At 54.7% G+C, this 23,296-nt stretch overlaps 1 protein-coding gene across 4 annotated transcripts in view; it reads left to right on the top strand.

The window, feature by feature from the left end:
* KAZN (kazrin, periplakin interacting protein) overlaps positions 1-20,282 on the top strand; it is a 130,245-nt gene extending 109,963 nt beyond the window's left edge. For all 4 annotated transcript variants that reach the window (XM_068169927.1, XM_068169929.1, XM_068169930.1 and 1 more), the window contains 6 exons: positions 8,303-8,439; positions 10,345-10,515; positions 11,397-11,586; positions 12,519-12,649; positions 13,497-13,547; positions 15,106-20,282. In XM_068169927.1, the coding sequence (XP_068026028.1) occupies positions 8,303-8,439; positions 10,345-10,515; positions 11,397-11,586; positions 12,519-12,649; positions 13,497-13,547; positions 15,106-15,273 (848 nt within the window). In that variant the 3' untranslated portion in view covers positions 15,274-20,282. The remainder of the gene's footprint in view (positions 1-8,302; positions 8,440-10,344; positions 10,516-11,396; positions 11,587-12,518; positions 12,650-13,496; positions 13,548-15,105) is intronic.
* Positions 20,283-23,296: the final 3,014 nt, after the last annotated feature.

Genomic DNA, 23,296 nt, shown 5'->3' with positions numbered 1-23,296 from the left:
CTGCTGGGTTGGACTAAGAAGGCTCAGGGAGACCTAATTGTGGCCTTCCAGGACCTGCAGGGGGCTCCAAGAAAGCTGGGGAGGGAGTTTTGAGGGTGTCAGGGAGGGATAAGACTGGGGGGGATGGAGCAGAACTAGAAGTGGGGAGATTGAGATTGGCTGTGAGGAAGAAGTTGTTCCCCAGGAGGGTGGTGAGAGCCTGGCACAGGCTGCCCAGGGAGGTGGTGGAAGCCTCCTGCCTGGAGGTGTTTGCAGCCAGGCTGGATGTGGCTGTGAGCAACCTGCTGTGGTGTGAGGTGTCCCTGGCCATGGCAGGGGGTTGGAGCTGGCTGAGCCTGGAGCTCCCTTCCAACCCTGACCATTCTATGATTCTATGATCATCCAGTTCCAACCCCATGCCTTGGGCAAGGACACCTCCCACCAGCACAGGTTGCTCAAGCCCTGAGTGCTCTGAGAAGCTGCAGTGTGCTTCTGTGGAGGGTAGTGGAGAGGAGAAGTGAGTTTGGCTTGAGAACTCTGAGTACTTAAGGGGGCTGGAGGTGGCACTTGGTGCCATGGCTTAGTCATGAGGTCTGTGGTGACAGCTTGGACTTGATGATCTTTGGGGTCTCTTCCAACCTTGGTGATTCTGTGAGTACTTACGGAGCATCTTGTTGAGGGTTGGTTTGGAGCTCTGGGCTAGGTGGTGAGCTGGGCTAGGTGGGGAGACCACCAGCAGCTCCTTTTCTCTTGCTTTAAGACTGAGTATCAAAGGGGTAGAGGGTTTGGTATCTGCAGCCCCTGCCTTATGGGAGGAGATGCCTGGTGGCTAAACCCCATCCAGAAGCTGTTAGATGTTGAGGCCAAGCACCAGGAGCTCTGGGCTAGGTGGGGAGACCATTAGCAGCTCCTTTGCCTCTTGCTTTAAGACAGTATCAAAGTGGTAGAGGGTTTAGTATCTGCAGCCCATACCTTAGGGGAGGAGATGCCTGCTGGCTAAACCCCATCCAGAAGCTGTTAGATAGTGAGGCCAACCCACAGGAGCTCCTTTCCTCTTGCTTTAACACTGAGTATCAAAGGGGTGGGATTGAGGGGAGTTGGTATCTGCAGCCCCTGCCTTAGGGGAGGAGATGCCTGGTGGCTAAACCCCATCCAGAAGCTGTTAGATGTTGAGGCCAACCAACAGGAGCTCTGGGGGGTGTGGCGTGGTGGCACCTTCAGTGGGGGCATCACTGGGTGGCTCCATCTGTGCTGCTGCCCAGGGCAAGGCTGCTCTGCTCAGGTTGGTGTGTGCAGAGGGATTGGATTTCAGCTCCTGAGGCAAACCTGGAAACCAAAGGCAGTTGTGGGGGGTGGATTTTTAATTGTCTTGGCTGTGAGAGGACCCCAGCACAGAGCAGGTCTTGTTACTGCCCTGTGTCCATCCTCCTCCTGAAGGAGCAGTGCACAGGGGACAGATCATGTGGCAGGAGGTGGAAGCTCAAATAACAGCATCAGAGGTCGACCTGTGCAGGGGAGGGGGGGGTGAGAGCTGGGGCAGGGCAAGGGGGTTCACCCCAACATTCCCAACTCAGTCTCACCCTGCTGGGGCTGCTGGGCCTGAGGGGGGCTGCTGGCTCACCCCTCTCCTTCTGCCATGGGCTCTGGGTGGGAGGGGAACATCAATAATGCAAAGGAGGCATGGGAGAGAATGACTTTTCCACTCAGGACATGGGGTTAGGGTTTCTTGCTCCTCCTGCTGGGCTTGTGGTGAGGTTGGAGGTTTTGCCAGGTGCCACCATGCAGGTGGGCACAGGGAGAGCCTGATTGCATGGAATCATAGAATCAATGAGGTTGGGAAAGACCTCAGAGCTCAGCAAGTCCAAGCTGTCACCCAACACCTCCTGACAGCTAAACCATGGCTCCAAGTGCCACATCCAATCCTCTCTTGAACACCTCCAGGGATGGGGACTCCACCACCTCCCTGGGCAGCACATCCCAATGGCCAATTCCTCATGCTGGGAAGAACTTTCTCCTCACCTCCAGCCTAAACCTCCCCTGGCACAGCTTGAGACTGTGTCCTCTTGTTCTGGTGCTGGGTGCTTGCCTGGGAGAAGAGACCAACCCCCACCTGGCTCCAACCTCCCTTCAGGGAGTTGGAGAGATCAAGAAGGTCTCCCCTGAGCCTCCTCTCCTCCAGGCTAAGCAACCCCAGCTCCCTCAGCCTCTCCTCACAGGGCTTGTGCTTGACATCTCCCATCTCTCTGGGCAACCTGAGCCAGGACCTCACCACCCTCAGTATGAAAAACTTCTTCCTTCTCTCCAGTCTGAATCTCTCTCTTTAAGCTCTCACCCCTTGTGCTGTCACAACAGGTCCTGCTAAAGAAAGATCATAGACCCACAGAATGAGTTTGGGTTGGAAGGGACCTTTAAAGGTCACCTAGGCTAAGTGGGGCAAGTGAGTGCTGCCTAGGTGGCCAAGATTGCCAATGGCATCCTGACCTTCCATCAGGAGTAGTTAGGCCAGCAGGAGCAGGGAAGTCATTCTGCCCTGTGCTCAGCACTGCTCAGGCCCAGCTCCCTCAGCCTCTCCTCCCAGGGCTGTGCTCCAGACCCCTCCCCAGCCTCATTGCCCTTCTCTGGACACCTTCAAGTCTCTCAGTGTCCTTCTTAAATTGATGGAACTGTTCCTGAGGGGGTGGGATACACAAACCTGGCCCTGGATCATGGGATGAAGGCAAACAAAACCCTTTCACCTCCTCAGCTGGTCCCCAGGGGCATTGCAAACCCACTGCAATCCTCCTTGGCTACCCTTGGCAGCTTCTTCTTGTTCTGCTGCCTCCTTCCATTAATTCCCTATTAATTGGGTTTGGAATGAAGTTCTCAAATGCCTGATAAGTCTTGAAGCTTAGGAGCTAAGCTGTTTGGAAAGGGAGGGAATGGAGGAGGCTGGGAAAAGTGCTTTAATTTTAGCCAGTCTCTCAAAGCTGAACCAAAAGCTGAGTTGTCCTGTGGGGTTGATGGGAGAACATCTGCTCTTGCCATGCCCCAAGGCCATCATCTTCTTGGAGTCCTGTCCATGGGCAGGGACACCTCACACTGCAGCAGGTTGCTCACAGCCACTTCCAACCTGGCTGCAAACACCTCCAGGCAGGAGGCTTCCACCACCTCCCTGGGCAACCTGTGCCAGGCTCTCACCACCCTCCTGGGCAACAACTTCTTCCTCACAGCCAATCTCAATCTCCCCAACTCCATTTGAGAAGGACATTGAGGCACTTGAATGTGTCCAGATGACAAAGAACTGACCCAGCTCCTGCAGAGGCACCACAGAGCTGCAGCCTGGGCTGCTCCCTCAGCCCCTTCATTAGCAAGGTGCAAGTAAGGTGTCCCTGTGCTCAGCACTGGTTAGGCCACACCTCGAGTCCTGAGTCCAGTTCTGGGCTCCTCAGGTTAGGAAAGAGGTTGAGCTGCTGGAAGGTGTCCAGAGAAGGGCAAGAAAGCTGGGGAGGGGTCTGGAGCACAGCCCTGGGAGGAGAGGCTGAGGGAGCTGGGGTTGCTTAGCCTGCAGAAGAGGAGGCTCAGGGGAGACCTTCTTGCTCTCTGCAACTCCCTGCAGGGAGGTTGGAGCCAGCTGGGGGTTGGTCTCTTCTCCCAGGCATCCAGCACCAGAACAAGAGGACACAGTCTGAAGCTGTGCCAGGGGAGGTTCAGGCTGGGGTGAGGAGAAAGAGGAATTGGCCATTGGGATGTGCTGCCCAGGGAGGTGGTGGAGTCCAGGACCTGAAGGGATCCTACAGGAAGGCTGCAGAGGGACTTTCCATGAGGGTGTCTGGAGGCAGGCCAACGGGGAATGGTCTGAAGCTGAGGCAGAGCAGGCTTACAGTGGAGCTTAGGAGGAAGCTCTTCAGGGTGAGGATAGTGAGACTCTGCAACAGGTTGCCCAGAGAGGCTGTGGATGTTTGCTCCCTGGAGATGTTCAAGGCCAGGTTGGATGAGGCCTTGAGCAGCTAAGCCTAGCTGAGAGGTGTCCCTGCCCATGGCAGGGGGTTTGGAGTAGATGATCTTCTATGAGGACAGACTGAAAGAGTTGGGGCTGTTCAGTCTGGAGAAGAGAAGGCTCCAAGGTGACCTAATTGTGGACTTCCAGTATCTGAAGGGGGCTACAGGAAGGCTGGGGAGGGACTGCTCAGGATCTCAGGGAGTGCTAGGACTAGGGGGAATGGAATGAAGCTGGAGGTGGGGAGATTCAGGCTGGAGGGGAGGAGGAAGTTCTTCACCATGAGAGTGGTGAAGCCCTGGAATGGGTTGTCCAGGGAGGTGGTTGGGGCCCTGTCCCTGAAGGTGTTTAAACCCAGGCTGGATGAGGCTCTGGCCAGGCTGATCTAGTGTGAGGTGTCCCTGCCCATGGCAGGGGGGTTGGAACTGGCTGAGCCTTGAGGTCTCTTCCAGCCCTGACAATTCTATGATACCAAACTGGGAGGCTTGGCTGAGACAGCTGCAGGCTGTGAGGCAGCCTCCCTGTAGGATCCCTTCAGGAAGTCAGCTCAAGGGTCCCCTCAGCATCTTCTCTTCTCCAGGCTGCACACCCCCAGCTCCCTCAGCCTATCCTCACAGCAGAGCTGCTCCAGCCCTTGGACCATTGTGGCTGTGAGCAACCTGCTGTAGTGTGAGGTCTCCCTGCCCATGGCAGGGGGGTTGGAACTGGCTGAGCCTTGAGCTCCCTTCCAACCCTGACTGATACTATGATACTATGATCTCTTAAGAATCTCCAGGGCTGGGGACTCCACCTGCTCCCTGGGCAGCCTGTTTCAGTGCCTGAGATCCCTTGCTGTGAAGAAATTGTGCCTAATGCCCAACCTGAACCTCCCCTGGCACAACTCAAGGCTGTTTCCTCTTGTCCTGTCACTTGTGTGTGAAAGGCTCTGACCCCCACCAAGCTCCAGCCTCTTCTGAAGTAGTTGTGGATGGTGCTGAGGTCTCTCCTCAGCTGTTCCTCACCAGACTTGTGTTCAGGGCCCTTCCCCAGCTTAGCTGCCCTTCTCTGGACCTGCTCCAGCACCTCAATGTCCTTTTTGGAGTGAGAGGCTGAAAAGTGAACCCAGGACTGAAGGTGTGGGAGAGAATCACATCCCTAGACCCCTAGATCATCTCTAGACCCCAAATCACTTAATGTGTCCTCAAGTCCTGGCCAGTGTGGTCAGTAACTCACTTCCACAGGGTCCAGATCCCAGCCCAGTGTGGTTCCAGTCAGCTTCTCATGAGCTTTTCAGCATAGTTTGTCAGACCCTGGGAAATAGCTGTGTAGGGGAAAGGTTGTTGTTTAAATACACCCAGGCAGCAGGAAAGGGCCTTTTAAAAAGCACTTGGATGTGGTCTGCCTGTGGTCATTTTTAGAAGCTTTCTGGAGTCATTTCCCAAGCCAGGGAGAAAAAAAACAAAAAACAACCCACCCCATAATAATGAGGAAAGTCCCAGGGTTGGAAAGGGGCTGAGCTGTCCCAGGAGGAGCCACAGGCACTGAAGTGGGCAAGGGAAAATGACAAGCACTGCCACTCATGCAACACTGATGTGGCTTAGGGAGGTGGTGGAGTCACCACCTCTGGAGGTGTTCAGAGGAGGAGGAGATCATAGAAGCAATAAGGTTGGAAAAAACCTCAGAGATCAGCAAGTCCAAGCTGTCACCCAACACCTCCTGACCACTAAACCATAGCTCCAAGTGCCACATCCAAGCCCCTCTTGAACACCTCCAGGGATGGGGACTCCACCACCTCCCTGGGCAGCACATTCCCATGGCCAATCTCTCTCTCTATGAATAATTTCTTCCTAACCTCCAGCCTAAACCTCCCCTGACACAGCTTGAGACTGTGTCCTCTTGTTCTGGGGCTGGGTGCCTGCCTGAGAGAAGGGACCAACCCCCAGCTGGCTCCAACCTCCCTGCAGGGAGTTGGAGAGAGCAAGAAGGTCTCCCCTGAGCCTCCTCTTCTGCAGGCTAAGCAACCCCAGCTCCCTCAGCCTCTCCTCCCAGGGCTGTGCTCCAGACCCCACCCCAGTGGCACCTCAGGACATGGTCATGGAGGTGCTGGGCTGAAGGTTGGACTTGATGATCTTAGAGGTCTTGGCCAGTCTTACTGATTCTATGATTTCCCAGGTGCTTTGTTGGTCCTCTGGGTTGTGATTGATCTCTGCTGCTTAATGGCAGAGGAGTTTGGCCCAAAGAGTTTCATCTCCTGCTTTTTAGCAGATAAACATCCCCCTTGTCCCTCTGCTTGCTTGCACTGTGTGGGCTGCACTATGCAAGTGCTCTAAGATCACAGAATCATCCAAGGTGGAAAAGACCTCAAGGATCAGCAAGTCCAAGCTGTCACCTAACACCTCCTGGATACTAAACCATGGCTCCAAGTGCCACATCAAATCCCCTCTTGAACAACTCCAGTCCCCTCTTGAACAAATCCAATCCCCTCTTGAACACCTCCAGGGATGGGGACTCAAGATCATAGAATCATAGAATCAATAAGCTTGGAAGAGACCTCAAAGATCATCAAGTCCAACCTGTCACCACAGCCCTCATGACTAAACCATGGCTCCAAGTGCCACCTCCAGTCCCCTCCTGAGCACCTCCAGGGATGGGGACTCCACCATCTCCCCAGGCAGCACATTCCAGATCCCTGAGTGGGATCCCTAAGGCCACTAAACCATGTCCTGAAGTGCCAGGGCCACAGGTTTCTTGAAGCCCTCCAGGGATGGGGACTCCACCACCTCCCTGGGCAGCCTGTGCCAGTGCCTGACCACTCCTGCAGCATCTCCTCATCTCCAACCTGAACCTCCCCCGGTGCAGTTTCAGGCCGTTCCCTCCTGTCCTGTCACCTGACCCTGAGGAGGACAGAAGCTCTTGGTTTCAACCTGGAGCTGTTGAACCACTCCCATCCCATCTCCTGGTGCTCCCACTCCCCTTTGTCCCTGCTGGAGAGGGACACCCTGGGCTCGTGGGAGTGCTGCCGGAATTCACCCGGCCGCTAAAAATAGCCCAGCTGTGGTTTATTTATCCTGGAGAGGGAGCAGCAGGTTTTCCTGTGCTGGGCTCTGAGGCTGCAGCAGCGATTTTGCTCCTCAGTGGCCTTTCCCCAAGTTCTGAGTTGCTCCCTGGAGGGTTGGGTGATGATGAGGAGCTGCAGAGAAGGGGCAGTGAGCGTTTCGGAGGGCGCCGCTGGGGGTGGAACTGGGAGCCTGCTGCCAGCCCAGCCCAGGATGAGAAACTGCCACAGGCTGCCCAGGGAGGTGGTGGTGGAAACCCCAGCCCTGGAGGGTTTTAAGGGGGCTTACAAGAAAGCTGGGGTAGGACCTTTTTAGTCCCATGCACACTGGTCTGTACTGCCTTATCCCCTCCTGGAGTACTGCAGTCAGTTCAGGAGCCTCTGCCCCAGGCAGGATCTGGAGGGGCTGGAAGGTGTCCAGAGAAGGGCCAGGAGGAGGAGCAGAGGGCTGGAGCTGCTCTGCTGTGAGCACAGACTGAGGGAGTTGGGGTTGTGCAGGATGGAGAGGAGAAGGCTCCCAGGAGACCTCATTGTGGCCTTCCAGTACTTGAGAGGGACTCCAAGAAAGCTGGGGAGGGACTTTTGAGGGTGTCAGGGAGTGATAGGACTGGGGGGATGGAACAAAACTAAAAGTAGGGAGATTCAGCTTGGATGTGAGGAAGAAGTAGTTCCCCAGGAGGGTGGTGAGAGCCTGGCACAGGTTGCCCAGGGAGGTGGTGGAAGCCTCCTGCCTGGAGGTGTTTGCAGCCAGGCTGGAGGTGGCTGGGAGCAACCTGCTGCAGTGTGAGGTGTCCCTGGCCATGGCAGGGGGTTGGAGCTGGCTGAGCCTTGAGCTCCCTTCCAAGCCTGACAGTTCCATGATTCTGGGGAAGCTGGCTTTGCCCTGATGTGATTGATTGGAGGGGTTGTGGTTCCTCAAAAGGAGGCTTTGCCACCAGTGCTGGGAGCTGGGAGCTGCAGCAGCAGCTCTGCTTGCTGGGATGAGCTGGTTTCATAGCACAGATCGCTCTTGAGCTGGCTTCTAAACTGGAGATGGGGGCTGGGGTGCTCTGTCTGGACCCTGCTTGGGGTCACCACCTGCAGCCCCAGCCATGGCCCACCCCTGGTGTCTGGTGTGGGAGTTTCAGCCACGGCAGGGTGGAGCGCAGGAACTGCAGGCTGGAGGCGCTGCAGGAGCAGGCTGCAGGAGCCCCTGGGAAGGAGGTGAGCTGGAGCCTGGCTTAATTTTGATGCTTTTTCCTTGAGATATAAAGAGGCTGGAGGTGAGGGGGCTGCTGTGCCCCCCATGCTTGGAGCTTCTTCTTCTCCCACAGCCATGAAAGCCGACCGCAAGCGCTTGAAGGTGGAGAAGACAGACCTGGTGAGTCAGATGCAGCAGCTCTACGCCACCCTGGAGAGCCGTGAGGAGCAGCTCCGTGACTTCATCAGGAACTATGAGCAGCACAGGAAAGTGAGTGTGGGCTCCCAGGGGGCCAGGGAGACCCAGCAGCAGCCTGCCAGGACCTGAAGGGGCCCTGCGGGAAGGATGGGGACAGACTGTCCACAAGGGCCCGTGGTGGCAGGAGGAGGGGCAGGGCATTCAGACTAGGGAAGGGCAGATCTAGATTGGCTGCCAGGAAGGAGTTCTTCACTGTGAGGGTGCTGGAACGCTGCAACAGGTTGCCCAGGGAGGTGCTGGAGGCTCCTTCCTTGGAAATCATGCAATCATAGTATCAGTCAGGGTGGGAAGGGACCACAAGGATCAGCCAGTTCCAACCCCCCTGCCATGGGCAGGGACACCCCACACTAGATCAGCCTGGCCAGAGCCTCAGCCAGCCTGGGCTTAAACACCTCCAGGGACAGGGCCCCAACCACCTCCCTGGACAACCCATTCCAGGGCTTCACCACTCTCATGGGGAAGAACTTCCTCCTCACCTCCAGCCTCAATCTCCCCACCTCCAGCTTCATTCCATTCCCCCTTAGTCCTATCACTACCTGAGATCCTGAGCAGTCCCTCCCCAGCCTTCCTGTAGCCCCCTTCAGATCCTGGAAGGCCACAATGAGGTCACCTCAGAGCCTTCTCTTCTCCAGACTGAACAGCCCCAACTCCCTCAGTCTGTCCTCACAGCAGAGCAGCTCCAGCCCTCTGCTCATCCTTGTGGCCCTTCTCTGGACACCTTCCAGCCCCTCCAGATCCCTCTTGTCATAGGGGCTCCAGAACTGGAGGCAGTACTCCAGGTGGGGTCTCCCCAGAGCTGAGCAGAGGGGGAGAATCACCTCCCCTGCCCTGCTGGCCACACTTCTCCTGATGCAGCCCAGGATCTGATTGGCTTTGTGGGCTGCAAATGCACACTGAGAGCTCCTGGTGAGCTTCTTGTCCACCAATATTCAAGGTGAGGCTCGACGAGGCCCTGGGCAGCCTGATGTCCTGGCTCGATGAGGCCCTGGGGATGTCCCTGCTGACTGCAGGGTGGTCAGCCTGGATGACCCTTCCAGCCTGGGTCTCTCTTATGATTCTGTGATTCTATGGTCTCATGACACAGAGGGGATGGCAGTGGCCTCAGCACAAAATCCAGTCTGTAATCAGTCAAAAAGCAGGACTAGTTGAAGATGGCCCTGCTCACTGTGGGGAGGTTGGACCAGATGACCTTAAAAGGTCCCTTTATACCCCCAAAATTCTATGGAGTTAGAAGGGACCTCTGGAGCTCATCCAGCCCAAGCCCCCTGCTCCAGCAGGGCACCCACAGCAGCTTGCCCAGCAGCACAATGCCCTGGGGGGGTTGGAAGCTCTCCAGAGACACAAGGAGACTTCACAACCTCTCTGGGCAGCCTGCTCCAGGGCTCAGCACCCTCACACCAAACAACCTTCTCCTCTTGTTCAGATGGCACCTCCTGGGTTCCAGTTTGTACCCTCTGCCCCTTGGCCTATCCCTGGGCACCACTGAGCAGAGTCTGGCCCCAGCCTCTTGCCCCCCAGCCTTTAGCTCTTGCTGAGCACTGCTCAGCTCCCCTCTGGGGCTGCTCTTCTGCAGGCTCTCAGCCCCAGGGGCTCTCAGCCTTTGCTCCTCACAGAGCTGCTCCAGGCCCCTCAGCAGCTTTGGAGCCTCCGCTGGACTCCCTCCAGCAGTTCCCTGTCTCTCCTGAACTGGGGAGCCCAGAACTGGAGGCAGTCCTCCAGCTGTGGCCCCCAGAGGGGCAGGAGAGCCTGCCAGCCACGCTCTTCTTCACGAGCCCAGCCACAAGGTGTTCTGTGCCAGCCCAAGGTGCCCCTTGGCAGCGCAGCAGCGGGCTGGTCCCCGAGGGGGGGGTGGCAGAGGGGTTTGCAGCAGTGAGTAGGTTTCCTCTTCCTGATGGGCACCACCCCATGTCCCGGCAGGAGAGCGAGGACGCGGTGAAAGCCCTGGCCAAGGAGAAGGACCTCCTGGAGCGGGAGAAGTGGGAGCTGCGGCGGCAAGCCAAGGAGGCTACCGACCACGCCAGCGCCCTCCGCTCCCAGCTCGACCTGAAAGACAACCGCATGAAGGAGCTGGAGGCCGAGCTGGCCATGGTGAGCTTGGCGCCACAGCCAGCCCGGGGGGCGGCCCTGAGCTGCTGCTCTGGGCTCGGCAGCTGGGGGCAGCCCCGGCGGGTTCTGCTGCAGTGAAATGTTGCTCGCAGCGCTGCAGTCCAGTGCTGGCGGCTTGGCTGCTTGCATGTGGCTGCTGCCACCTTTGCATGCACGTGGTTCCCTCCATGGCTGCATGCACGTGGTTGTCTCCATGGCTGCATGCACATAGCTGCCCCCATGGTTGCATGCATGTGGTTGCCTCCATGGCTGCATGCACGTGGTTCCCTCCATGGCTGCATGCGCATGGCTCCCTCCATGGTTGCACGCACACAGTTGCCTCCATGGCTGCATGCATGTGATTGCCCCCATGGCTGCATGCATGTGATTGCCCTCATGGCTGCATGCATGTGGTTGCCTCCCTGGTTGCATGCACACAGTTGCCCCCATGGCTGCATGCATGTGATTGCCCCCATGGCTGCATGCATGTGATTGCCCTCATGGCTGCATGCATGTGATTGCCTCTATGGTGGCATGCACACAGTTGCCCCCACGGTTGCATGCACACAGTTGCCCCCACGGCTGCATGCACGTGGTTGCCCCCATGGCTGCATGCACGTGGTTGCCCCCATGGCTGCATGCACGTGGTTGCCCCCATGGCTGCATGCACGTGGTTCCCTCCATGGCTGCATTACTGCAGTACTGGCACCCACCCCCCACCCACGCCTCAAGAGGAGCTGGCTGGGCTGTCCATGGGTGTGGAGCGAGGAGGAGTTTGGGCACTGCCTGTGGGGCGGGGGCAGAGGGTTCCGCGCCGGCGCCACCGCTCCGGGACACCTCCCCGCGTCTCCCCCCGTAACCACCTTCCCCACCTGCTCCCCCAGGCCAAGCAGTCCCTGGCCACGCTGACCAAGGACGTCCCCAAGCGCCACTCCTTGGCCATGCCGGGCGAGACGGTGCTGAACGGCAACCAGGAGTGGGTGATGCAGGCTGACCTCCCGCTGACCGCCGCCATCCGGCAGAGCCAGCAGACCCTCTACCACTCCCACCCCCAGCACTCGGCCGACAGGCAAGGTGGGCACGGCCTGGGGGGGGGCAGGGCAGGGCCAGCAGCTCTCGTGCAGAGCTGCCTTGGCCATGGAGTCGTGGAATGGGTTGGGCTGGAAGAGAATTTAGGATTAGAAGTAGAATTGGATATTGGAATTGGAATTAACCAGGTTGGAAAAGAGCTTTGAGATCATCAAGTCCAACCTATCACCCAGCACCATCTGATCAACTCAACCATGGCACCAAGTGCCTCAGCCAGGCTCTTCCTAAACACCTCCAGGGATGGGGACTCCATCACCTCCCTGGGCAGCACATCCCAATGGCCAATTCCTTTCTCCTCACCTCCAGCCTAATCTTCTCCTGGGGTAGCATGGGGGCTGTGATCCCAGAATCTCTGCTCCTCTCTGCTGAGATCACAGCTGGAGCTCTGGGGCCAGGTCTGGAGCCTCTGTGCCAGGAAGGATCTGGAGGGGCTGGAAGGTGTCCAGAGAAGGGCCACGAGGATGAGCAGAGGGCTGGAGCTGCTCTGCTGTGAGCACAGACTGAGGGAGGTGGGGTTGTGCAGGCTGGAGAGGAGAAGGCTCCCAGGAGACCTCATTGTGGCCTTCCAGGATCTGCAGGGGGCTACAGGAAAGCTGGGGAGGGACTTTTGAGGGTGTCAGGGAGGGATAGGACTGGGGGGGATGGAGCAAAACTAGAAGTGGGGAGATTGAGATTGGCTGTGAGGAAGAAGTTGTTCCCCAGGAGGGTGGTGAGAGCCTGGCACAGGCTGCCCAGGGAGGTGGTGGAAGCCTCCTGCCTGGAGGTGTTTGCAGCCAGGCTGGATGTGGCTGTGAGCAAGCTGCTGTGGTGTGAGGTGTCCCTGCCCATGGCAGCGGGGTTGGACCTGGTTGATCCTTTAGGTCCCTTCCAACCCTGAGAATTGTGTTAACTCCTTGCTGTCCCTCTTTGCCTTCCAGCTGTCAGAGTGAGCCCCTGCCATTCCCGGCAGCCCTCCATCATCTCCGACGCGTCGGCGGCCGAGGGCGACCGCTCCTCCACGCCCAGCGACATCAACTCCCCGCGGCACCGAACGCACTCCCTCTGCAACGTAAGGCACCAGATGATGGGGGGGAGGGGGGTCTTGCTCCCCCCCATTTGCTCCCTCTACCTGATGCTTCAGGCCCTCCCCTTCCCCTAATGCTGTTGGGGTAGGGGTGTTGGAGGTTTGCTGAGCTGGAGAGCTGCGTTCCTGGGGTGTCCCCACGGGCAGAGGGACGTAGGTCTGTTGGGACAAGTCCAGAAGAGGGTCACAAAAGTGATCAGAGAATTGTTAGGGGTGGAAGGGACCTCAAGCATCAGCCAGTTCCAGCCCCTCCTGCCATGGCCAGGGAGACCTCATACTACAGCAGGTTGCTCAGAGCCACAAAGATGATCCAAGGGCTGGAGCAGCTCTGCTGTGAGGATTGGCAGAGGGAGCTGGGGGTGTGCAGCCTGGAGAAGAGAAGATGCTGAGGGGACCTTTGAGCTGACTTCCAGGACCTGAAGGGTTCCTACAGAGAGGCTTCAAAGGGACTTTCCATGAGGGTGTCTGGAGGCAGGCTAAGGGGGAATGGTCTGAAGCTGAGGCAGAGCAGGGTTAGAGTGGAGCTTAGCAGGAAGCTCTTCAGTGTGAGGATAGTGAGACTCTGGAACAGGTTGCCCAGAGAGGCTGTGGATGTTTGCTCCCTGGAGATGTTCAAGGCCAGGGGTCTTGAGTAACCTGAGCTGGTTGAGAGGCTTCCTTGCCCATGGCAGGGAGGTTGGAGTAGATGATCTCTAAGGTTTCTTCCAGCCTAGGCCATTCTATGATCCATCCCAGCTCCACAGTGATGTGGCTGCCAGAAGAAGCTGCTTTTGGTGGGGGTCTTGGGCTGTGTTGGGGCTGATTGAATTGGATCCATCTCTTTCTGTCACAGGGGGACAGCCCTGGACCGGTACAGAAGAACTTGCACAACCCAATTGTACAGGTAGGACACAAAGCCCTGTTTAAATCCCTGTCTGGTGCTAGGAAGCACTTTGGGGAGGGGGCTCAGGGGCACAGAACAGAAGCCATCCCAAATAGCAAGTCTGGGATGTCTCAGGTTTCCATGATTCTACCCACAATCCAGTTGATGCCATAGGTGGTTGCTGTGCTCTTGGTGTTTCTAAGGCACAGCCTAGATCAGGTTGTTCTGTGTTTGGCCCTAAGATGTTGAGGTGGCCTTGGACAGACCCTTGCTGTGAGCTGAAATTCATAGCATCACAGACCTGGTTTGGGTTTTAAAGACCTCTAGAGGTCATCCAGTCCCAACCCCCTTGCAGTGAGCAGGAACATCTGCAACTGGAGCAGGGATGGAGCATCCACCACCTCCTGCACAACTTGAATGGAGAAGCCAAAGTCTCAGAAATGTGGAGAGGGAGCCCAGTAGCACTGACAGGGCAAGGGGTGATGGTTTGAGAAAGACTTAGACTAGGTGGAAGGAAGAAATTCTGTTCACATTCAGGGTGGTGAGGGCCTGGCCCAGGTTGCCCAGAGAGGAGGGAGATAACCTCACCTGGAATGGTTCCAGGGATGGGGCGTTTGGGGCTCTGAGCAACCTGCTCTAGCTGCAGATGTCTCTGCTGGCTGCACAGGCTTGGACCAGATGACTTTTAGAGGTCCCTTCCCACTCAAACTATTCTATGATCCCTTGAAATTCCATCACCAGATATGGAGGTGTTCAAGGTCAGGCTGGATGAGGCCTTGAGCAGCCTGGGCTGGTGCAAGGTGTCCCTCCCCATGGCAGGGGGATTGGGACTGGATGATCTTGAAGGTCCCTTCCAACCCAAACCATTCCATGAGTCAAGAGTGAGGGCTTTTTGGCCAAGACTAATGTTGCCTTCAACCTAAACCCAAATATTTTTGGAAACCCATCCCCTGTAGCCCATCACAGGGCTCTTTCTGGGAAGAACTTTCTCCTCACCTCCAGCCTAAACCTCCCCTGGCACAGCTTGAGACTGTGGCCTCTTGTTCTGGTGCTGGCTGCCTGCCTGGGAGAAGAGTCCAACCCCCACCTGGCTCCAAGCTCCCTTCAGGGAGTTGGAGAGAGCAAGAAGGTCTCCCCTGAGCCTCCTCTTCTCCCAGCTAAGCAACCCCAGCTCCCTCAGCCTCTCCTCACAGGGCTGTGCTCCAGACCCCTCCCCAGCTTTCTTGCCCTTCTCTGGACACCTTCAACTCTCTCAATGTCCTTCTTAAACTGAGGAGCCCAAAACTGGACACAGGACTCCAGGTGTGGCCTAAGCAGTGCTGAGCACAGGGCAGGATGACTTCCCTGCTCCTGCTGGCCACACTCTGCCTGCTGCAGTCACAGAATCATAGAATCAATAAGGTTGGACCAGCCCTCAAAGCTCACCAAGCCCAGCCTGTCCCCTCCTCAGAGCCCTCTCACTCCTCCCCCATCGCAGGCGATCCGAGGCTGAGCTGCTGCCTGACCGAACTCACGGGGTTTGTTTTGTTGTTTCTTTTCCCCTCTCCTCCCTCCTTTCCCCCCCAACCCCTCCCCGCAGTCTCTAGAAGACCTGGAAGACCAAAAACGGAAGAAGAAGAAAGAGAAGATGGGCTTTGGCTCCATCTCCAGGGTGTTCGCCCGGGGCAAGCAACGCAAATCCCTCGACCCCGGCCTCTTCGACGGTACGGCCCCGGACTACTACATCGAGGAGGACGCGGACTGGTGACCCCCTCCACCCCCCCGGGCGATGCCGCTGCTGTACATAACCCTCCTTCCCCCAGCCCAGCCCACCCCACCTGTGGACGTGTTACCTGTTGTCTTGGGAGCGATGCAGTGTTGTCACTTCGGTTGTTTGGGGGGTTTGTTTTTTAACCCTGGGGTTGGTTTTTTTGATGTCCTTTTCTTTCCTTTCCGTTCCCCTTCCCCCCCCCTCCCCCAACCCCCGGACCCCTCCCCCGGGTCCTGCCGGCAGCTCCTCCTCCGTCGCTTCGGTTGGCGGCGGCCGGGGTCGGGCCGGAGGTGGGGGGGTTGGGTTGGTTTGATTTTTTTGGGGGGTGTTTTTTTGTTCCTGGGGTTGTTTGGGGTTTTTTTTTTTCTTCGGTGACAAAACTTGAAACTTGAAGGACTGCTGTGTCTCTGTAAATACCGGAATTCTCGTGCACTTTGTGCTTGTGACCTCCCTCTCGTCCCCTCTCCTCCCCTCCCCTCGAAAACAAACCCACCCCCTCCGTCTGCCGGAGCCCAGCCCCGTGGGGATGTCCTCACCTTGCTGGTGGGGGACGGGACACACCAAGGACCTGCCCAGCTGAAGGAGCTCGGAGAGAAAACACACACACACACACACACACACACACACACACACACACACACACACACACACACAACCCAACAGAAACGAAACAGAAAAAGGAGGAAAAAAGGAAAACCAACAAGAAAAAGGGGGGGTGGGGTGGTGGGGTGGAAAAATCTCCTTTGCTGTGATGTCTTCCTGGCTGAACCCCATGGAGGTGACCCTGTGGCTGGTTGGGATGGTGGCTGGTCTGGAAAACATGTTTTGCCTGTTGCCTTTTCTTTCTCTCCTTTTTTCCTCTCTTTTGCTCTCTCTTCTTTTTCCTCACTCCTTTCTCTTTCCTTCTCTCTCCTTTCTCTTTCCTTCTCTCTCCTTTCTCTTTCCTTCTCTCTCCTTTCTCTTTCCTCTCTCTTCTTTTTCCTTCTCTCTCCTTTCTCTTTCATCTCTTCTTTTTCCTTCTCTCTTTCTTTTTCCTTCTCTCGTCTTTCTCTTCCTTCTCTCTCCTTTCTCTTTCCTTCTCTCTCCTTTCTCTTTCCTTCTCTCTCCTTTCTCTTTCCTTCTCTCTCCTTTCTCTTTCCTTCTCTCTCCTTTCTCTTTCCTTCTCTCTCCTTTCTCTTTCCTTCTCTCTCCTTTCTCTTTCCTTCTCCTTTCTCTTTCCTTCTCCTTTCTCTTTCCTTCTCCTTTCTCTTTCCTTCTCTCTCCTTACTCTTTCCTTCTCTTTCTCTTTCCTTCTCTCTCCTTTCTCTTTCCTCTCTCTCCTTTCTCTTTCCTCTCTCTCCTTTCTCTTTCCTTCTCTCTCCTTTCTCTTTCCTTCTCTCTCCTTTCTCTTTCCTCTCTCTTCTTTTTCCTTCTCTCTTACTTTTTCCTTCTCTCTTCTTTCTTTTTCCTTCTCTCTTCTTTCTTTTTCCTTCTCTCTTCTTTCTTTTTCCTTCTCTCTTCTTTCTTTTTCCTTCTCTCTTCTTTCTTTTCCTGCTCTTTTCTCTTCTTTCTCCTTTCTTTTGCCTTCTCTTCTCTCTCTTTCCTCCTCTCTTCTCTCTCTTTCCTCCTCTCTTCTCTCTCTTTCCTCCTCTCTTCTCTCTCTTTCCTCCTCTCTTCTCTCTCTTTCCTCCTCTCTTCTCTCTCTTTCCTCCTCTCTTCTCTCTCTTTCCTCCTCTCTTCTCTCTCTTTCCTCCTCTCTCCTTTTCTCTTTCCTCCTCTCTCCTTTTCTCTTTCCTCCTATTTTTTTCTCTTTATCTTTTTTATTTCCTTTTTTCTTCCTTTCTTTTTTCCTTCCTTTCCTTTTTTCTTCCTTTCTCTTTCTCTTGCTTTCTTATTTTAGTTGGTTTTTTTTTTGTTGTTCCATATTTAGTTGTTTTTAATTTATTTGCACAAACCCAGAGGAGCTATTCTCAAAAAAAAAAAAAAACGAAAAGAAAAGAAAAGAAAAAAGAACTTTTAAATTATTGCAGAAATTTTTTGGTTGGGATGGGGCTGGGGAAGAGGAGGAGGAAAAAAAACAAACCACAAAAACAAACAAAAAGGAAGAAAACCAACCAGAACTGGGTGTGTTTGTACTGTAATATCCTGGGAAGCTGCTGCTGGGGGTTGGGTTGGGAGGAGAGCAGAGCTGTGGCCCCTCCTGCTGGCCCTCAGCTGTTGCCTGTCCCAGGAGGCACTTAAAAGGCCTTGGAAAACACCAGTGTAATCCATGCTGGGAAAGCAGAGGTGGGGGAGAAGCTGGGGGGCTTCACCCACTGCTTTTGCCCCACCCCCATCCCCCTTCCCCAAAGTCCTCGCTCTTTGCTTCCAAGTAAAATTTGGAGCTGGGAGAAGGGGAAAGGAGATCTCAATGCCAAGATATCCCCCCCAAAACATTCCTTGGCCAGGACCAGCCACCCCCTGCTCCCAATTTGGGGTCTTCTTGCTCTGGAGGGTGGGGGGGTGGGGAGGGGAAAGGGTTGGGGCAATCGGTACGAAGCCCTCCCTCCCCCCCACACCCCTGCTCCTTACACCGTGGAGGAGGAAGGAGGGGGTGGGGGTGGGGGGGTTGGTTTTCATGGCACTTGGGGTGGGGGAGGTGGGGGGGGGTGTGTGAGTTTTTTAAGTGCAAGTTGAGCTTGTGCTTCCAAACATCCCTTGGGAATGCCCTCCAACACCACCCCCCCCACACACCTCCCCCCACCCCCTTTTCATCCCCTATCCCCCCAGGGCCTGGGGGTGCTTCTCCCCTCTCGGCTGCCATGTGCTCTGCTTATGCCAAGACAAGTACCTTATGCTTTAAATGCTTACCATATAATTTTAAGCTCTTAAAAAGAAAGAAAGAAAGAAAGAAACAAAACAAACAGAAAAGGAACTGTATGAAGATTTATTTAAGGATGCTATAATAATAGTGTATTATAATTATTATTATTATTATTGTTATTGGTTTTTTTTCTACCCCTTCTGATATGTTGATAACAAACAAAAAAAAACCCCACCCACAACAAAGAAAAAAGAAGAGGTTATTTTTTATGTGGTCTTAAATCACCCCAATTAAAAGCCCCCTCACCCTGTGGATTTCCTGCCCCCTCCCCTTCCACCTCCAAGAGGATATTGATGCACAAGAAGCCACAGAAGAGGGATGGGGGGAGGGGAGGGGAGGGAGGGGTGAGGGACACCCCCACCCTCGGGTAGGGTTTGCCCTGTGGCTGCTTTTTGGGGCATTTGTTTGGAATCCATTTTCTTTGGTGGATTTCTGTTGTTGGGTTTCTGTTGTTGTTGTCGTTGCTGTTGTTCTCTGTGGCGTTCTAAGTTAAAGCAGAACTCGCCCAGATCAGAGGAACAAATCTCCCTCTTCTGACCAAGTAGTTTTCCTTTGGCATTTCAGCTCTGGTTTGGTTTAGTTTGGTTTGGCTTAGTTCAGTTTAGTTTGGTTTATTTTAGTTGGGTTTGGTTTGGTTCATTTTAGTTTGGTTTGGTTCATTTGGGTTTGGTTCATTTGCTTCATTTGGGTTTGCTTCATTTGGGTCCATTTGGGTTTGCTTCAGTTGGGTTTGCTTCATTTGGGTCCATTTGGGTTTGCTTCATTTGGGTCCATTTGGGTTTGCTTCATTTGGGTTTGCTTCATTTGGGTCCATTTGGGTTTGCTTCATTTGGGTCCATTTGGGTTTGCTTCAGTTGGGTTTGGTTCATTTGGCTTTATTTTGGCTTGGTTCATTTGGGTTCATTTGGGTTTGGTCCATTTGGGTTTGGTTTGTTTGGTTCATTTGGGTTTGGTCCATTTGGGTTTGGTTTGTTTGGTTCATTTGGGTTTGGTCCATTTGGGTTTGGTTCATTTGGCTTTATTTTGGCTTGGTTTGGTTCGGTTTGGTTCAGTTTGGTTCATTTTGATTTGGTTCAATTTGGTTTGATTCAATTTGGTTTGGTTTAGTTTGGTTCATTTGGGTTTGGTTGGGTTTGCTTCAGTTGGGTTTGCTTCAGTTGGGTCCATTTGGGTTTGGTCCATTTGGGTTTGGTTTCTTTGGGTCCATTTGGATTTGGTTTATTTGGGTCCATTTGGGTTTGGTCCATTTGGATTTGGTCCATTTGGATTTGGTTTCTTGGGGTCGATTTGGTTTATTGGGGTCCATTTGGGTTTGGTCCATTTGGGTTTGGTTTCTTTGGGTTTGTTTGGATTTGGCTTATTTGGGTCCATTTGGGTTTGGTCCATTTGGGTTGGGTCCATTTGGGTTAATTTGGGTTCGGTTTATTTGGGTTCATTTGGGTTTGGTGCAGTTTGGTTTGGTTGAGTTTAGTTTATTTTGGTTTAGCTTGGTTCAGATTGGTTTGGTCCATTTTGGTTTGGTTTAGTTTGGCTTGAGTTTATTTTGCTTTGGCTTGTTTGGGTTTGGTTTGATTTGGTTTGGTTTACTTTGGTTTGGTTTATTTGGATTTAGTTTGGTTTATTTGGGTTTGGTTTGGGTTTATTTTGCTTTGATTTGTTTTGCTTTGCTTTTCTTTGCTTCATTTTGTTTTGCTTTCTTTTGCTTCATTTTGCTTTGCTTTTCTTTTGCTTCATTTTGCTTTGCTTTCTTTTGCTTCATTTTGTTTTGCTTTCTTTTGCTTCAGTTTGCTTTGCTTTCTTTTGCTTCATTTTATTTTGCTTTCTTTTGCTTCAGTTTGTTTTGCTTTCTTTTGCTTCAGTTTGTTTTCTTGTTTCAATTGTAAATGAGGACAGAATTCTTCAAAAACCAGGAGGAAAAACCCAGAAACCTTTTGACTAAGAGGATGATTTATTTAAGTCTAACTAGTGTATGACCTATGGGTAACTGTAGACTTAACTTTCTTTTTATGATCTCCCCAAACCCCTAACCCTCCCCTCCCCTCCAACCCCCCCCCCTTCACCCCTCCCCATGTGAAGTGGGGGGGGGGAGGGGGGAAGGATCTTTGAAGGCATGGATGCAAATATAAAATTATAAAAGAATCTAAATAAAGCTTATTTTAAAGTATGGCTCAGCTCCAGCTGCTTTGATTGGCTTGGCAGGCAGAGATCCCGGGCTGGGGGCAGGGTGGCTGGAGAGCAGCCAAGCAGAAAGGGACCTGTGGGGTGCTGATTGACAGCTGGCTGAACATGAGCCAGCAGTGTGCCCAGGGGGCCAAGAAGGCCAAGGGCATCCTGGCCTGCAGCAGGAAGAGTGTGGCCAGCAGGAGCAGGGAAGTCCTTGTGCCCTGTACTCAGCACTGCTTAGGCCACACCTGGAGTCCTGTGTCCAGTTTTGGGCTCTTGAGTTTAAGAAGGACATTGAGAGACTTGAAGGTGTCCAGAGAAGGGCAAGAAAGCTGGGGAGGGGTCTGGAGCACAGCCCTGGGAGGAGAGGCTGAGGGAGCTGGGGTTGCTTAGCCTGGAGAAGAGGAGGCTCAGGGGAGACCTTCTTGCTCTCTCCAACTCCCTGAAGGGAGGTTGGAGCCAGCTGGGGGTTGGTCTCTTCTCCCAGGCAGGCACCCAGCACCAGAACAAGAGGCCACAGTCTCAAGCTGTGCCAGGGGAAGTTTAAGCTGGATCTTAGGAAGAAGTTCTTCATAGAGAGATTTGCCATTGGGATGTGCTGCCCAGAGAGGTGGTGGAAGCCTCATCCCTGGAGGTGTTCTGCCAACAAGTGGCAGAAGTCACCCTGGCACCACTGTTGCACCCACAGGTCTGGCACCACTGTTGCACTCACAGCTCTGCCACCCTGACACCAATGTTGCACCCACAGCGCTGCCACACTCCCACCCTGAGCACCCAGCACCATCCCTTGCATGCTGCAAGGGAAGGGCAAAGCCAAATCCTGGCTGAGAACTGCTCCAAGCATGGCCAAAGCCTGGCACAGCCCAGGCCCAGCTTATCTCTGGCACCACGATAAGGAGGCTTTAATGCAATGTTTAATTGCTATTACTACTCAATTAGTAGCTGAGGTGGCAGAGCTCCACAGCCGGTTGGCTTCTGCTCACTTGGGCCCTGCTCAAACTTGCCCTGGTCCAGGCTGCCTTACCTGCTTCTGCAGCTGCTCTCAAGCCCAGGAGGATGCCCAGGTGGCCAAGAAGGCCAAGGGCATCCTGGCCTGCATCAGGAAGAGTGTGGCCAGCAGGAGCAGGGAAGTCCTTGTGCCCTGTGCTCAGCACTGCTCAGGCCACACCTGGAGTCCTGTGTCCAGTTCTGGGCTCCTCAGGTCAGGAAAGAGGTTGAGCTGCTGGAAGGTGTCCAGAGAAGGGCAAGAAAGCTGGGGAGGGGTCTGGAGCACAGCCCTGGGAGGAGAGGCTGAGGGAGCTGGGGTTGCTTAGCCTGCAGAAGAGGAGGCTCAGGGGAGACCTTCTTGCTCTCTCCAACTCCCTGAAGGGAGGTTGGAGCCAGGTGGGGATTGGTCTCTTCTCCCATGCAGGCAGCCAGCACCAGAGCAAGAGGACACAGTCTCAAGCTGTGCCAGGAGATGTTTAGGTTGGAGGTGAGGAAAAAGTTCTTGCCAGAGAGAGTAGTTGGCCATTGGAATGTGCTGTCCAGGGAGGTGGTGGAGTCCCCATCCCTGGAGGTGTTCAAGAGGGGATTGGATGTGGCACTTGGAGCCATGGTTTAGCTGTCAGGAGGTGCTGGGTGACAGCTTGGACTTGCTGAGCTCTGAGGTCTTTTCCAAACTTATTGCTTCTATGATTCTGTGATCCCCTGGGTGATGTCCCGGGCTGAGGGTTGTGTCTTTGTTGACTCCATCCCCACTGCGTGCCCGGCAGGGGGAGGGCAGGCAGGTCAGCGCTGCAGGACCAAGGCTACACTGCATGGTTGCTGCAGCTCCCTTGCGTGGCTGCCGCCTCCCCCTGCAGCGTGCAGCGCTGCTGCCATCCTGTGGTGACTCCTTGAGCTGCAGCACTGCAGGGGACAGCACAGCCGCCCTGGTGAGCCACCCGTGTGCCCACCACCACTTGCTTCGGAACAAGAGCACACAGTCTCAAGCTGTGCCAGGGGAAGTTTAGCCTGGAAGTGAGGAGAAAGTTCTTCCCAGCAAGAGGAATTGGCCATTGGAATGTGCTGCCCAGGGAGGTGGTGGAGTCCCCATCCCTGGAGGTGTTCAAGAGGGGATTGGATGTGGCACTTGGAGCCATGGTTTAGTAGTCAGGAGGTGCTGGGTGACAGCTTGGCCTTGCTGATCTCTGAGGTCTTTTCCAACCTTATTAATTCTATGACTCTATGATTCACAGACTCATAGAGTGACTTGGGTGGGAAAAGCCCTTTCAAGGCTGTCCAGCCCCCCACTGCAGCCAGCAGGGACATCTGCAGTCATAGAATCATCAGGGTTGGAAGGGAGCTCAAGGCTCAGCCAGCTCCAACCCCCTGCCATGGCCAGGGACACCTCACACCACAGCAGGTTGCTCACAGCCACATCCAGCCTGGCTGCAAACACCTCCAGGCAGGAGGCTTCCACCACCTCCCTGGGCAGCCTGTGCCAGGCTCTCACCACCCTCCTGGGGAACAACTTCTTCCTCACAGCCAATCTCAATCTCCCCACTTCTAGTTCTGCTCCATCCCCCCCAGTCCTATCCCTCCCTGACACCCTCCAAAGTCCCTCCCCAGCTCTCTTGGAGCCCCCTGCAGATCCTGGAAGGCCACAATGAGGTCTCCTGGGAGCCTTCTCCTCTCCAGCCTGCACAACCCCAACTCCCTCAGTCTGTCCTGACAGCAGAGCAGCTCCAGCCCTCTGCTCCTCCTCCTGGCCCTTCTCTGGACACCTTCCAGCCCCTCCAGATCCTCCCTGTAATAGGGGCTCCAGACCTGGCCCCAGAGCTCCAGCTGTGGTCTCACATCTACCACATGAGGTGATGGAATCCTACTCCCTCCCCAGCTTTCTTGTGGCCCCCTTCAGATCCTGGAAGGCCACAATCAGAGCAGGTTGCTCAGAGCCTCAACCAACCTGACCTGGGATGGTTGCAGGGATGAGACACCTGCCACCTCTCTGGGCAACCTGTTCCAGTGCCAGCTGCCTTTGGATGCCTGAAG

Source organism: Melanerpes formicivorus, unplaced genomic scaffold (genome assembly GCF_026170545.1).
Source record: "Melanerpes formicivorus ecotype bairdi unplaced genomic scaffold, bMelFor1.0.p_v2 SCAF_245, whole genome shotgun sequence".
Lineage (NCBI taxonomy): Eukaryota > Metazoa > Chordata > Aves > Piciformes > Picidae > Melanerpes > Melanerpes formicivorus.
The sequence above is the reverse complement of the archived record's forward strand: the minus strand, read 5'-3'. Positions and strand labels throughout refer to the sequence as shown.